Source organism: Poecilia reticulata, chromosome 13 (assembly GCF_904066995.2).
Source record: "Poecilia reticulata chromosome 13, P_reticulata-male-v2, whole genome shotgun sequence".
Lineage (NCBI taxonomy): Eukaryota > Metazoa > Chordata > Actinopteri > Cyprinodontiformes > Poeciliidae > Poecilia > Poecilia reticulata.
Genome location: NC_088842.1, coordinates 24232746 through 24247991, shown reverse-complemented (window position 1 = coordinate 24247991; position 15246 = coordinate 24232746). Strand labels below are relative to the sequence as shown.

Here is a 15246-nt window from a genome sequence, read left to right as displayed (position 1 = left end):
CCCACAAGGTGTGAATATCAATCAAATCCAGTGGAAAATGTTCAAAACAATACACGGAAATGGAAAGTTTAACTTTTCTTAAACCAATTTCAGAATTATAGACCAATGTTAATTTAACAAAAATATGGGCGTCAATCTTTTAACAGTTTCAAAAGTGTAACATTAACACTTGCTGACTTGGACACATATAGACACTTTTGGGTGTTAATTCAACACTGGCATTTTTACTGTTTATGCCAGTTCAAAACAAGACATTTTAAGACTTTTAGAAGCAAAGAAACATTTCTTTTTGTGTGGACATTGCGAGAATGTTCAACGACAGTATGTGTCCATTTGAAACACAATAACAGTTTGGACAGTTATTTAATGTATGAAACAAAGATTTTGCATCAAAGAATCTTTTTGTTGTGAGTTAGCTGACAAATCCTTTGAAACAATCCTTTGTTTCAAAGCTACCAAGCTTTGAAACAACTAAACTATTCATTTAAATATGGCCCTTAAAGCAATCAGTAAAACAAAAAGATGCAGCAGAAAGTCAAGGAAATCTGTCATATTGTTGATGTTCATTTCAAAGCATTTCATAATAAGTAAGATTATATGTAGCTTTTAAAAGTTCAAATTTCAATTATTTCTTTTGTGAAAACAGATTGAAAGCATAGAAAGCCAAAGAAATTAATACAGAAGCAGTTGCAGTCCTAGACTTTTATTAACATAGTTTGCTGAAGTCATTAAAATAAAGATAATTCCTGCTGAGCTCTGAAAGCAGCAGAGTTCAGAGAAACATGAAGCTTCAAATAAGCGTCTTTTATTTCTGGCGAATAAATGAAAGGTAGCCAGGATAGAGTGTGAAAATCAGCCCAAACTCCTGTTGTTTGTGGCGTGAAGTCTTGTCAGAAGGTTTTCAGCACTGGAGATCAGAGACCCTCTCTTCTTACAGACCAAGCCTTTTGCTTCAGATTGGACAACAGTTGAACAGTAGCAGTTTGATTTCTGTATTCGCTCCTGTAATGTAATTTCATACATTTTGTAGACCTGATTAACCTTAGGTTTAGTTTTTGTTCTATTATATCTCTTGAATAGTCATTGGAGAAGTTATTAGCTGTAAGTGACCACGCCGAATCATTGCGTTGTTTCTTTAGCATAGTTCATAGTTTGGTTCAAATGTTTCATAAATCTGAACTTACAATTTCAACCACAAATTTAGTTTGTGTAAAATTTAGATTTTGATATTGGACAGTTTACAAATGGTCCAACCTTGTAATCCGATTACAAAATATGGTGACTCTCACTAATTTACAGAAACATTTCCCTAATACATAATAACCAAGTGCAATTTTTGCTCCATATGTTGCAGTTCGGATGGGAAGTTGGTTGTTGTACTTAAACAACCAACGCCCTGATGAGTAATAAAGCTTGTGGAACGAAATTTATCTGTTTAAAAATCCATTTTCTGAAACTGGCTTAAAATAAATTATAATTAGAAACATTTTTTATTTCAATATTCACTACCAATTCCTTGATCATATATATGCCATTAAAATGTGGATTTATAGTAGTTTGTGCTGAGCAATCATGAGCTGGAGCTTTGCCATAGAGTGTAAGAAGGATGTGATAACCTAGAAGTAAAATAATTTGTTAATTTTCCAGAACTGAATAACCCCAATTTAGGTTGTAAAATGTTATTCTTATTGCTGATGTCATTAAATAATTATAGCCATTATTTATTTTTTTTATTATTACACAGGTCTTAAATTGTAATCATAATGGCCCTGAAAGCCCCTATAAATTCTTGCATTTAACCCAGTGAAACTTGCAGTAGGCTAACCTTGCCAATATCACAAAATAGCAAGCTGGAGATAAAGTTTCATAACTTAAACACAAATCGCTGCGCAAACCCAGGAATATTATTAGAGCACATTTGAAAGGAACAGCTGGAACACCTTGTGGTGGTGTTCATATATCACATGTTAAAGGGGGGGGGGGTCAATTTGAACTGAGGAGGAAAATATTGGCAAAGGACAGGAGGGTAAGGATAGAGATGAAGAGGAGGCGGAGGATCATACGGGCAAATAGCCCTGACTAAACCATTATTATCAGAGGTGAGTGTTAGAGGCTGAATGGCTTGTCATTATTGGCACCCTCTCTTTTTCTCACTGTCTGTGGCCCTCTTATCCTCTTCTCCTCAACCCTCGCCACTCTCTAGAATCCGAGGAGAAGCAATTAGATGGAAATCGTTGGCTGTGTCGTTGCCGCCATCAGAGATCATTTGCTCTCGTCCTCTTTCTCTCTCTGTCTTCCTCCACTATAAGGATGATTAACTGATGACAAAAGTCTGATTGTAATCTGGCTTTGAACACTTGGACAATGCAGAATTGGAAAGAAAGAGGAGGGCGCCTTCTGTTATTATAGTTCTCAGAAAAAGAAAAAAAAAAAAGAAAAAAAGTAGGACAAAAGAAAAATGAGACGTACAAGAAGAGATTAGAGAGGATAAGGTTGTTTTTGTTTAGACCCTTCCTGACTGCACAACATTGGATTTGCAGTATTGCATTTAAAGAAATCTGTTCTTGTAGCACTTTGTTAATCCCAGCTAGCCGTTTTGTCATGCCTAGAAAAAATGTAATTCGGTGTCAAAACTTTATAGATAAAAACAGGGAAACCGCTGCGCTGCTGATAAATGATCTACACAACAATGCACGAGGTTCATGGAAATTTGCCCCTATTTATTTGCAGCTGTATGTAAATGACTTTCCTCTCACAGCTCCTCTGACTTCATGTAAATTCAAGTCGTCTTCACTGATCCACTCATTCCCTGCTGCTCTTCATGGGTCAAGGATGCAATAACAAGGAGCTAAGAAAAGCACTCCTCCTTTCTAACCTCTTCAGCACCTCAGCGTTGAGGTCCCGGAATCACACTCAGACTGTGCTTAAGTGTATTCTGAGTGTGATCTCCACCCAGTTGGACACGCTGTTAACCGTTTCTCAGGGATGTGTTCTCATTAGATGTCTGAACCGTGTCGCTAGTGGCCATGACTCGCTCTCGCTCCCACTCGATCCAGATCACCACAGACTATAGTTACAAGGGACTTTAACTGATATCTCTTCTTACCGTATTTCAACAGTATACATATGTTCCTAATATATCATCAAAAAGTAAAAAAAAACGTACTTTTTTTTAACATATTGATTGCATCAATATGTTATTTTGCTAACATATTGATGCAATCTTAGCTAAATAAGAACAGAGCCATTTCACCTTCAGAATACATTGGTCAGCAAAACCTTTAAACTCAGGGAAAATACACATTTATATTTTTGCAGCTAGATTATGACCAGTTGAGCTTGAAAATAAACTGGAAGCGACAGAAAGGAGAGCAGGGAAATGATTGAAAATGACATTAGGGCTCAAACCGACTATTTATCATCCAATCACGTTTGTGCCATACAAAACAAATCAGAACTAAAAGATTGAAAGGAAAAAAAAAAAAAAAAGGACTCGGCACTGATTAGTCCCACCGTCCTGGTTGATTACTTCAAAAATCAATGTAGGCATGGTTGACTCGAGTTTTCCCCAATGGCTCTGTGGGAACTAAAATTTTGTGCAAACATAGATTCTAGATCATAAAAACATCTCCAGTGGGAACTCCTGGTCATGGCAGTAACATTGGAAGCCATAAGGACTGTCTACCTAAAATAATTTCTTCTGATTGGAGACTAAAACTTTCTTCCACCTCTAAAGGTCTCTTGCTTTGTGCTCCCTTACAGTCCAGACAGCCAGGTTTGGAGAGATGGAGAGATGAAACCCCAATTGAAGTTGAGACATCGTGTAAAACATAAATAAAAACAGAATACAACGATTTGCAAAATATTTTTGTGCAAATAAATTTCACATTGCTCCACAAATTAGTTGCCACATTTTCAACAAAAAAAAAAAAATTAATAAGTTAGATATTTAGCATATCCGTTGTTTAGTTGAGAGTTGCATGTTATGTATAGTGTCTTGATTTCATCAAGGGGAGCAAATTCAACGTGTTTACTGTCCCGTTTGGTTATTAACATAGGTGATTTGCTCTGCTAATAAAAAGCAGCACCTTTACATTTTGGGGTCTGTTGATTGACCGCTTTATTCAAGTACTCGGTTAAAAGGTGTGTGTTAGTCATGTCATATTTTGCTAACCTTAATAACTTTAAAAAAAAAACAACATACATTTAAAGCTGATTTAGAATCCATGTTTAATGTAAAAAAAAATGCTTGTAGTCACTGGAGCAGTGCTACAAAAAACAAACTCCAAAGGAGGCCCACAGGAGGAAGAGGCAACCTCCAACTTTTCAGTTGTTAGACCAACTACTAGAAGCTCTTACTGCCCTCATGCCAGTCAATTTAAACTCAAGCTGGTGAATAAATATTTACTTAAGCTTAAGCTTTTGCCAGAAGGTTGTTTTACACCCTTATTTGCAGCTTAGTCACTCATTACTGCAATTTTTTAGGTATTAAAACATTAACATTAAAGCTGCTGTTGATTTTATTTTTGATCATATGCTCCAACAGCGGAACCATCAGTTGTTGAAATATGTATGATGGCTGCCCAAACTGTTTCACATGAGCTTTTCTGACCAGTTTCTTCTCACTTTGTTGCATTCAAAATGTTGGAGCACAGATGTACTTTAGTGAAATGCATGACTGTTTGTGCGTGTTGCTTTCCAGTAAAATATCCCTCAGATTCAAAGCTTAAATAATTCCTACAGTGATTTATCATGCTCGCGCGCACACTTGCACACCTCACAGCCGGTGTAGAGTCACAGCAGTCGTCTCTGCTAGCCTGTGTTTAAGTTAATGGCTAATTAATGCTCTGGTAGAGCGGGCTCCCAGGGGGGTACTGGAGAAACACCCACTAACTTTGACTGCCAGAGGTCAGGATGTTCTCTTGCTCACTTTCTCATTTTCATTTTTCTTTCCGTCTCCTTTCCCTCACATGTTTCCCCCCTTTTCTCTACTCGCTCCTCCTGCTGCTCATCCCAAGACAGTTTCTATCTTTTTCTAGCCACCTGTCATTGTGACAACATTAATCTCAACTTCCTGTCATTAGCAGTCCTCCGTTCTCTCCTTTTCTTATTACCTCAGCGTCATAGTTACAAAGTTAGTCTTCGGCTTGCTTTTGGATTCCTCTCCACTCTGTAAACACCAACAACATGCCCTTGAGCTCAGAGAAATATGCTCCCACTCAGTGGAGCTTCTTAACAGCCAGTCATAAAACACATGATAATTGGAGAGAAAGCTTCTGCTCTGTGTGTGCACAGTGCAGCAGTTATCGTTCTGTTCTGTGGGATCAGCCACTGCAGCTTGTATGCAGATAAAGAAAGCACACTTTATTACGGAAAGCCCACAGAGCTCAGTACAGTCGACCCCCCGCTGAGATTTACACACCACCAGGGTGGCTCGTCACGATGGGAAATGTCCCGTTTGTTAAATTTGAACGTGTTAATGCCACAGCCAGAAATACAGCTCAATGTTTGTAATGAGTTTCAATCGCACAGTGAACACACTAAATTACTTTGATGGGTCTACCTGATTTTTATGCTAATGAAAATTCTCCAAATGTCTGAGTACAGCATTAAACCTAGAGTGTCTGTGAATAATTGACTCGAGCTGACGTTCCGTTTTTGTTTACTCTTTAGATCCCGTTGTGCTTTAGTTTCAATCATTCAGTCAAACTTAATTTATTCAGGACTTTCAAAAACAAAAAACATGCAATTAGCAGCAATTAACAACACACAGAAAATGAGAGAGGAATCTAGAGGCTAATCGACAGCAATGAAAATGTTAGTCCAATAAACTAGAATTAAATGTTTTTGAATCACATGCAATCTAAACTCCAGCAAAAACACAGTAAAATATTTGAGCTTAAACTAAAGAGAGATTTTGCTGTTAATTACTTGCATGTGGATTATGCTAACTTTGAAGACTCAATACTGTGACGTCAATGTTATTTTTTTTTACAGTTATAAAAACAAAACCAAGATAAATAAAAACAAAGCACATGCTTGGAGGCTTGGCATTTGACGGAATAACTATTTCATTCCTTAATACTTATGTTTGTTGTTTGGATTTAAGGCATGTTTTTTTTTATCAGGAGAAAATGTGTGTTTATATGCGTGCGTGCGTGCGTGCGTGCGCGTGTGTGTGTGTGTGTGCGTAGCTTACCAGTCCAACTGGGATCTAGGAGTAAGGACAGAATACAGGACTTGGAAGGTGTAGAACAAAATAATTTAGTTGTGTTTTGTAACATTCCAGCTGTTGAAGGTTCTGGAAAACTTTCAGAATAGTTCAGTGATAAGCGAACCAAGATCTTTATCGGCTGAGGAACGGACTGGTTGAGAATTCTACACACACATGAAGCAGACAGGATTTAGATTAAATAAATAAATAAATAAATACGCCCCACTCCGTATGAAAGCTGGGGGTTCTGAGAGATTTTTGTGGCTATGAAACTTGTGTTCAAAGCAGGTATGCTACATTTATTTTTGTTATTTGCCACTTTTCACTCCCATCAGGCACACCCATTTTCCCTTCCTAATGACCCCATCAATCTTTTTTTAATTTAGTGGTAGAACCCAATTGTTTTTGGGTCAAATGTAAAGGACAGCAGTCCTTGAAAAATATTGACTGCTTAACCTCATCTTCTGTGGTACAACATTGTGTCTCCAAGTTATCTTTTTAATTATAGCTGAAACTCTACAGTTAAGCAAAAAATATTTAAAAAATATATATCTGAGTATAAATCTGCATGGCTATCGGCATGGCATCTTTGCATATTCATTCGTTGTCCAGATCTGAAAGCTGCATTTTGAATTTGCATTTGATTGGGCTTCATAAACTCTTTGCTAATGTTACAAGCATTTATTCAGCAGCTCTGTGTATTTTCTTTTAAAACTGCATCATCTATCCTTACAATTTAAATTACCAACATCTTACAAGAATTACATCTGGCTTAAACTAGGTTTTACTCTTTTCTTTGTACCTCTGGAGTAGCTAAGGGTAAATTGTGCTTAGCTATGTTCACACCTTTTGATATCAGTGGACATGGCAGGGAGCAGTACTCATATCATGGTCATCTTCAGAACAAAGCTTCTGCACCTCCAGTCTTATGCAGCAAGTCTCATTAGATGTACAACTCTCCCTCCAAATGAGCTGCTTTGAATTTAAATAACAAGGGACCAAACTTGCCTGTGCTGTCACGCAGCTGTCACAGCTAACATAGCTGAGTTCATGTAGCCCAGCAGCAGCTTAGATACCATCTTAATTAAAAGTGAACCTTTGCCTCAATCAGTTGGTTCCTCAGTGGAGCCACTGCACCCTGTGGTTCTTACAAGCCGCCCACACCCCCTGGCAAAATGCAATAACATGCATTTTTAAAAGTGTGTTACTCCTGACATGATGTATGCCTGATGTGATGACCAAAATTAACCAAGGTGTAACCAGGTGATTATAAGTAGTTTTAACTCTATCAAACATTTGGTTTTCTGTAATGTGCTTTTTCAAGAAATTTTGCTCTGGCTGAAAAGGGTTCATTTAGGAGTCTTTTTGTAACCCTTCTTTGTTAGTCTCTGGTCCAGTAGGTTGACATCACGGCAGACACATTCAGGTTCACTGTATTTATTCTAACAAACAGGAAATTGAGTTGGTGGTTAACATTAATCCAGCAGCTTCTGCCCCTACACATTAAATAGAAAAATAAAAATAAAAAAAACAAACAAACTACTAAGCAATAGCTCTCATTGAGCAGTTATCAGCAGTTAATAGCAGTTAGCAGCAGATAACATTTGTAAAATTAAACATAGCTAAAATGGATAGCATTAATAACAGTTAAAAATGTATACAAAACATAGCAAAATTACTCGTGAAACATTGCATACTATCAAATTTTGTTCTAAAATATATGTTAACATTTAATATCAGCTCCTTTCTCTATAATGGGTAGCTGTCAGTTACTGGTTGCTATGGTAACCACCAACTGACAAGTGCAACATAACTGAACTTAAAACACCAATAAATGTCTGAAGAAACGACTTGTTGAATAAATTTAAGCTTGATCCCAATTTTCCTTTAAGAACTGCAATAAAATACAGAGCAACAGCTGTTTGTTTTATTCGCCTCTCTGCTGCAAGTTATCATTAATTATTTTTTAGTAGATATACTAAAAAATATCTAGTATATCTACCAGATATACTAGTAGATATCCTTATTTTTATTTTAAAATAAGGATAAATGATTTGATGACATCTTAAATTATCATCTAATGTTGGTGATTAGCACAGCTAGCATTACTAAAAAAAATCTTTCAGTTTGTTGGAGTAGAGACACATGAAGTAGATCCTTACCTTAACTCTGAATTTGTACAGCTCCAATGTCTGAAACAGAGCAGCTTTGCTGTTCTTGGTAAAATCTTTCTTGCATACTGAAAGTCTTGCTCTTTCTCGCTGTCCCTCAGCCTGAAATATTAACAACCTGATGCTGAAAATGGCTAACTTCAAGCCTTTTCAATGAGGAACACCAAACGTGTTATGAGCACAGCCTGTTAGAATATTTGTTTAGTATGTTCACTGATCTGAAATAAGATTTGGTTTTAAGTTTCTTACCAGCAACTGATGGATCAAAGAGTTCAAGTTAAACATCAACTCCTTCCAGTCACAAGGCCTTTTATTAGCACATTTGATTATCAATGTTTTGCTAAAATAAATTGGGATCCAACAATTCATTTTTGGACTCTGATTTAGAGGAACATCAGTGGTAGTTAGTGTATGTAGCTCTTGTTTAGTGTATCCTTTTAGTAATGAAGTACAAGATTTAATTTATCTGTTTTCGTGAGGGCATATGTTTATAAAACTGCTAAAAAAATGCACATTTCTCATATTTGGTCAAAGTAAGAAAAAAAAAGGAACAGTTTAATAGATATTCAGAGGCAAATTTTAACAGGCTTTTAAACATCCTTCAAAAGGATTAGCATAATGACTTTTTCACTCCAGTCCCACATAAAATTTAACGCTAAATGTTTGTATTTTATTTTAACATGGAAATGATGTTTCTGTTTCTAAATGTTAATCCTCCCTTCCTGATTTTCCCCTCAATGTTGTTTTGTCCTTCCTTTCTCTGTAGCTGGTGCTGTTTTCAGGAAAGCTCAACACCATCGCCAGCATTGTGACCATTTTTTTCCTGCTGGTGTATGCCGCCGTGGACTTGGCTTGTCTCGCCCTGGAATGGGCCTCTGCACCTAATTTCAGGTACCCATACATAACAGACACACACCCCAATTTGTTTTTTGTTTTTTCTTATACTCTGACATTTTATATCTGTGTGTGGGAGAGGTTGTTTGCCTGCTAGATGCTGCTACAGTGATGGTATACTAATTAAAAAACATAAAACTGACCAGTGCTTACAGCCCAATGGAGAACAGGGACTAACAATAAACCGACTGAGGGTGAGACCTGAGCTAGATGTGGGGGTAACGACGCGTGGCGATGCTCAGAGATTAAACTTTACAGTGTTTGTGTGTACAAGTGAATTCCTATTCCTTGGTCACTTGCAGTGATCCTGATTTATAAGAGCTCGCTGATAATATTCTCTTGCATCGCTCAGATTACCTGTGGACATGGTGGAGGTTTATGTGACTGGATGATATTACGGCACAGCCAGAGTTTGGAATTTGATTCACTACACACCTTTTTATGAGTCATTTCACATCTCCCTGTCAGCTGCTGATGTTGTTGTGTAGAAAATATCCTCCTCAATCCAGCAAGCATAAGGTTTATCCAGAGGCGACTTCTTCTTGCAGGAAATATTTAAACCACTTGAGTTTTATTTGTAATGGAGGAATGAAATAGTATAAACATCACATGTTGCTTTATTGTTCTGACAGATTGCATCCAGTGCTGGTTTAAGAGTTAGATATTCTTCTGCGGCAATACTCAGAAATGAGTTGCAGTGCATGTTAACGACACTTAAGCTTCTGTTATCGCAGACACATCAGCAGGCTGCAGCTCAAATGATCTTCTTGAAATAGGGAGATGCTTAAAGGATCCTAAACAACACGAAGGACTACTTGCTAAATACAAACATCTAGAATAGCAACAAGCTATATGAGGTATACTCAATAATAGTGATTATCAATTATTATTAATACCTGTGAAGAGATTTTCTGATCAAATTGTGATGATTCTTGACAGAAATAATAATTTACCCAGATAGAAAACATTTACAACCAACATTCATTGATTCTGTTTATGTATTTTCACATGTACATTTTACTTACAGCTTTAAAATGAGCATGTTATACAACGAAGTGTTTCACACATGCTTAAATAAGCTTTTAATAAACTGAAAGAACTTACCATATCAGTGAAATTTTTCAGATGTTTCAGCTTCCAAGTGATGACTGTTAGGTTAAAAAATGTGAGATCAAGCATCTACTTAGTGTATTTTATAAACTAATAGGTTTTATCCAAAAAATTACATAAAGCATATTGATTCAATGTGCAGAAATATGTCACCACGTTTAGCTGACAGACCCTCCAACAGAGCCTTGATGTTATGATCTTCCCAACCAGAGGTGTCATATGATCACAAATTGATTGGTCGTTAATTATTCAGTGGTATTGTGAACGTTTAGCAAAGATGGGGTCACCATCATGGTGTTCATGTTGGTCCATCTGGTCTGGAGATCTTTACAGTTTTCAATATGTTTATTTCTCTCATTATTATCTTCAGTTGCATCAACACCTTTTATGTTATCACCGTCTACAGTAGCTGTGTTTCCATTACAAATGCACAAAACTTTTTAAGTGTTCTGCTAATGACGGAAAAAGCACAATTTCACAATTGTGGTTTTTCCATTAAATAAAAAATGGAATTAAAATCCCACGTGAATAAGCTTGTTAAAGTGATAAGTTATTAAAAATCATGGTGGCGAAGGATGTAAACATTTACATCAGATATGTAAGATGTATGCCATCAGAGGAGATGTCGGTATCTTATTCAGACATTCAAGTGACAATACCCTTATACTTGGGAGTAACTACATATGTGGCTTTTTGGGAAATTGTAGCTGCCAGTTTTACAAGAGTTATGAATAAAGTACTTTTAAATAACAAGCTCAACTTTTTACGCTCTGAGACCTCTGGTGGAATTAACTGTGCAATGTCCAAAGACACAAAAGCCTACAAATAGGAGCTTTGCTGCTGTATGTAAATTGTCCTGATGCAAAAAAGTAATTCTATTGCAATTTTGCAAGACACACAAATTTGGATTGAACTGAAAAACTGTCATTCTAGCGCAGTTGGCGTGTTTAGTTAGTAAGCAAATTTACTTTTTTAACTCTAATTTTGGTCAATGGAAACTCAACTAGTGGCATAAAGCCAACTTCTACACCTGAAATATCCATCCTGCTGATTTTCTGACCTTTTGCTTTTTAATTATTTTCTTTTTTTTTTCTTTTTTTTTCTTTTTTTTTATAACTTACCTGAAGGGAAAGACTCACCTGTAAGATGTTTCCAACGCCACCTCCTGGCTTAATTAACTTCTGAGAAAAAAAGGATGCAAAATATACCCATAAACTAAGACAAGTATTTTTAGTGGATATGTTTAGTTTTTTTCTAAAGTAAACATTGCCACTTAGCAAATATAAAGGAGCTCATCACTTTTGATTAGTTATTGCAATATTCCTTTCAGAAGTCTGGTCCAAAACTGCTATACAATTTCTCCTGCAGTGTCTATTTTCTTAAAAGCTATTAAAAAAAAAACGATCTGTTTTGCTCTCAGCTTCCAGAGCAAATGCTAAATGAAATAACCAACTTCTGAAGATATTTATTTAAACTATGTTGAACATGAAAAATGAATAGATTTTTGTGTCTCTGTCTTCCACTGTGCTTTATTACTTGTGTGTCTGTGTGCCTGCATACTAAATATGGTCATATTTACATTGCACAACTGTAGGAGCATCCAGTGATGTAATGCAGCAGAACCAATTTTGTCTGGCTCTTTTGAATTATTTCATGATGAAATGGCAGTTCAGGTGCATTGTCAAAATTTTTATTGGATTAGTGAAAGTACAGCCATGCCGGTTCTGCATGAATAAACTAGGCTGACAGTTCAGTAAATGCCTTATTCTGATGTATACCTGAAGCAGTGAAGCAGGGCTGGAGCATTGAATACGCACGGATACCCTAATAACAATGGTTTCATCCTCACACTAACAAAATAACATGCCAGAATGACTGTCACTGAACAAAGAAATGACCTATAAATCTGGTCATATGTAATGGATGGTTCATGAGCCTAATTATTCTCATTGTCAGATTTCCACGTCTGGTAATATCAGCACAGGAGTCACTGGTCTGTCCTTTGAAGCTCATTATACATGGATTTTTGCTCATCATTTTCTAGGACTTAAACAGTTACCTCCCTTACTTTGCTCAAAAAGAATCCTATTCATCCACAGTCATGCTTTAGTCCCTAATGTAGAAGTTGTTTGTCACAACTTTTTAAAAATAATGGCCTATTTTGGTGTGTGCTGTTTGTAAAACAATAGTGCAAACTGTGGATTTTATTTTGTTAATCTGTTATTCTCTTTTAATAATGCTTTTCACAATAAAAGAGAGACTGTACTGACTGCTGCCATTATCTGTATCAAGTAATCTGTTCTGACTGCTGTACTTAGCATTTTATTCATGACATTTCCCATAGAAACCAAATAATATTTTAATTGGTCATTTTTTAAATGTGTTTGTTTATGACACTATCTTTCTATCTTCCTTTATGTTCTGATAGAACACTTTTTCTTGCATGAATTATAAATTCATACAAAACTCAATGAACATCATGAATAATACAAAACTAAGAGGTCCAAAAAGTGTTTAAAAGAAGCGGCACTATGAGGCCAGAATTGGGGCCACCGGAGGGGCCCCCAAGTAAAATTTTTGGTCTGAATCTGTAAAGGTAATGAAAAAAGGACATTTATTATCAACTGTGATTTGTACAGTTGTCAAGCTACACTCATTACCTATGTATTCACATTTAATAATCTATTAAGAATTGATCGAATGTTAAGGAAGAATAGTGTACAGTTTATTTTGGAACAAAATCGGTGATCATTTTGAGGAACATACTATTAAACTGCAAAAAGAGCAAAAAGTCAATGAAAACGTTATTTATATTGGTCTGCTTTCTCTCTCAAGGTTACAACACTAGTGAGTGTGAGTTATTGGGGGTGAATGTTGCTATGGTGTAAATCTATTTAAGTAGTCGGTATAACTTAAAAAGTACTATATATTCACTCAATTTGCCCTTTGCTCTTTTTATATAGCTCTGCAGTTCAGTATTTAAGGTATTTTTAATGTGCAGTCATCTTTGTTGCAAGTGAGTATACTGCTACTGGCTAAGTATTAGCTGTTAGCATCTGATTCTGAGTTTTCTATTGGTGCATGAATTTCAACTGCTTTTACTTAAACAATGCAGATTTTAAAATACAGTTTGAGATTTCTGCAACTTTTTTTTTCCTTCGTAAAACCTAAAAACGACATTCTCAATACTGTTCTGTCATTAGCATCACCTCAGTATTAGTGTAAGAACTGTGGTATACACGCTTGTCTCTTCAAATTCTACAATTCATACAGTCATGAAATGCGTTGTTTATTCTGTATTGAAGAGAAAACATTCCCTGTTATCTACCCATCTTTATGAAAAACAAACACCCATGCATTTACACCTGAAATGTTCGTGGGTGATTGGTTTTTCTGGGAAGTTAAAAAATTTTGCTTTAGTCTCCAAAGTTAGAGTAACTTCTGTTATCACGAACGATCAGAGCCAGGCTGCCAGGAAATAATAGTTTTCTCCAACAGTGAAACACTTCTAAGTTAGTATGAGAGAATAAAGCCAACATTTGCTTTGGTGCTTTGGATGTACAGAACTGTGTGCTATCAGCTCAGGCCTCATTATCAGTATGTGACCGCTGGCAAAGCCTGACACAAAGTTAGTTCTCTAACTTTTTCTACTGTCCCCTCCCTGTTGGCCAGGGGCCCCGGGGCTCCCAGAGCCGATAAGAAGACTTGCTGTCTGGACGCCTGCCTATTTTGGGCCTTCTCCCCTGAGTTGTTAATTCAGTTAGTTCACTGTTGCTGTGCCACCAGACTAATTTTAATGCCAGTTGTTTGTGTTTATTGGTTTAATTTTTCTTTTTTCTCCTCACATTTTTGGTGTGTGCTCTTTTCTCTCTGTTCTCTGTCTGGCGCTTTCCCACATCTCTTTCCAGGCGAAAAGAATTAAAAGCCATTTAGCGCTTTCTCTCCCCCTGAGAGCTGCTCTGTAATTAGCATAACTAATTTAGCAGAAATATTTCCCTTTCCCTTGAATTTGCTGCTGTGTAGGGGAGGGAAGAGGCTGATATTATGATGTAGCGGAAAAGATGCCTGCTTGTTAAGTGCGTCTGTGTGTGTATGTGTGTTTCCAACAAGAGAGCGGTAACTTTGGAGAGTGTTTTGTCTGTCATCATAGTCAAATTTTCTTTTTTCCCGAGAAGTGTGTGGTTGAACGTTCTCATCTTAAGAATGTTTGTATTTTTATCTTTTGTGAGTGCGTCTTGTGTACAGTGACTGGTATTGGCTGCATCTTTGTCACTGGTACTTCCAGCTACAGGAAGTGTTGCTCAGAGGGTGCTTTATGTCCTGCTTCTGTGGCCACTTGGAAAGCAGAATCAAACCCACTTGAATATTCACAATGAAAAACACAAATACACACTATATCACACAGTCACTGGCCAAGATTTAATACACGAGTGTCAGAGGATATTTGCTGAAACCAAAAAACAACAACAATGATATAAAAAACAAATGCTGTGACCTTGAGACAGGCAAATATCAATGTCTGAGAGAGACTTGACAAATTGAGAATAAATGTTCTTTATATAGCTTTACATATTCAGACCTGAAAAATATACCTGCTATTGTATGTTGTTTTTAATTTTATTTGGGTTGTCTGGTTTTCAGTTTGTTTTACTTATTAAAAATTGTATTAAAAACATATCTACATCAATGAGAAAAGCCAAACCACACAACTTCTTCGAACTTTAAATTTTTGTACCGCTTGATATTAATATAATTAGATTTGAATCTCATTTGTATTAATCTTCAGATTTAGACAGCATTCATTGCATTGATGTGATGTAATTGGCTTTCGAAGTATGCAACCCCTGAATTTGGACA

The 15246-nt window shown here is 36.4% G+C and overlaps 1 protein-coding gene across 1 annotated transcript in view; it reads left to right on the top strand.

Annotated features, from left to right (window-relative positions):
* Positions 1-15246, top strand: part of LOC103474907 (solute carrier family 12 member 9) — a 63394-nt gene that overhangs the window by 31797 nt on the left and 16351 nt on the right. The window contains exon 9 of the mRNA XM_008426179.3: positions 9152-9276. Within this exon, the coding sequence (XP_008424401.2) occupies positions 9152-9276 (125 nt within the window). The remainder of the gene's footprint in view (positions 1-9151; positions 9277-15246) is intronic.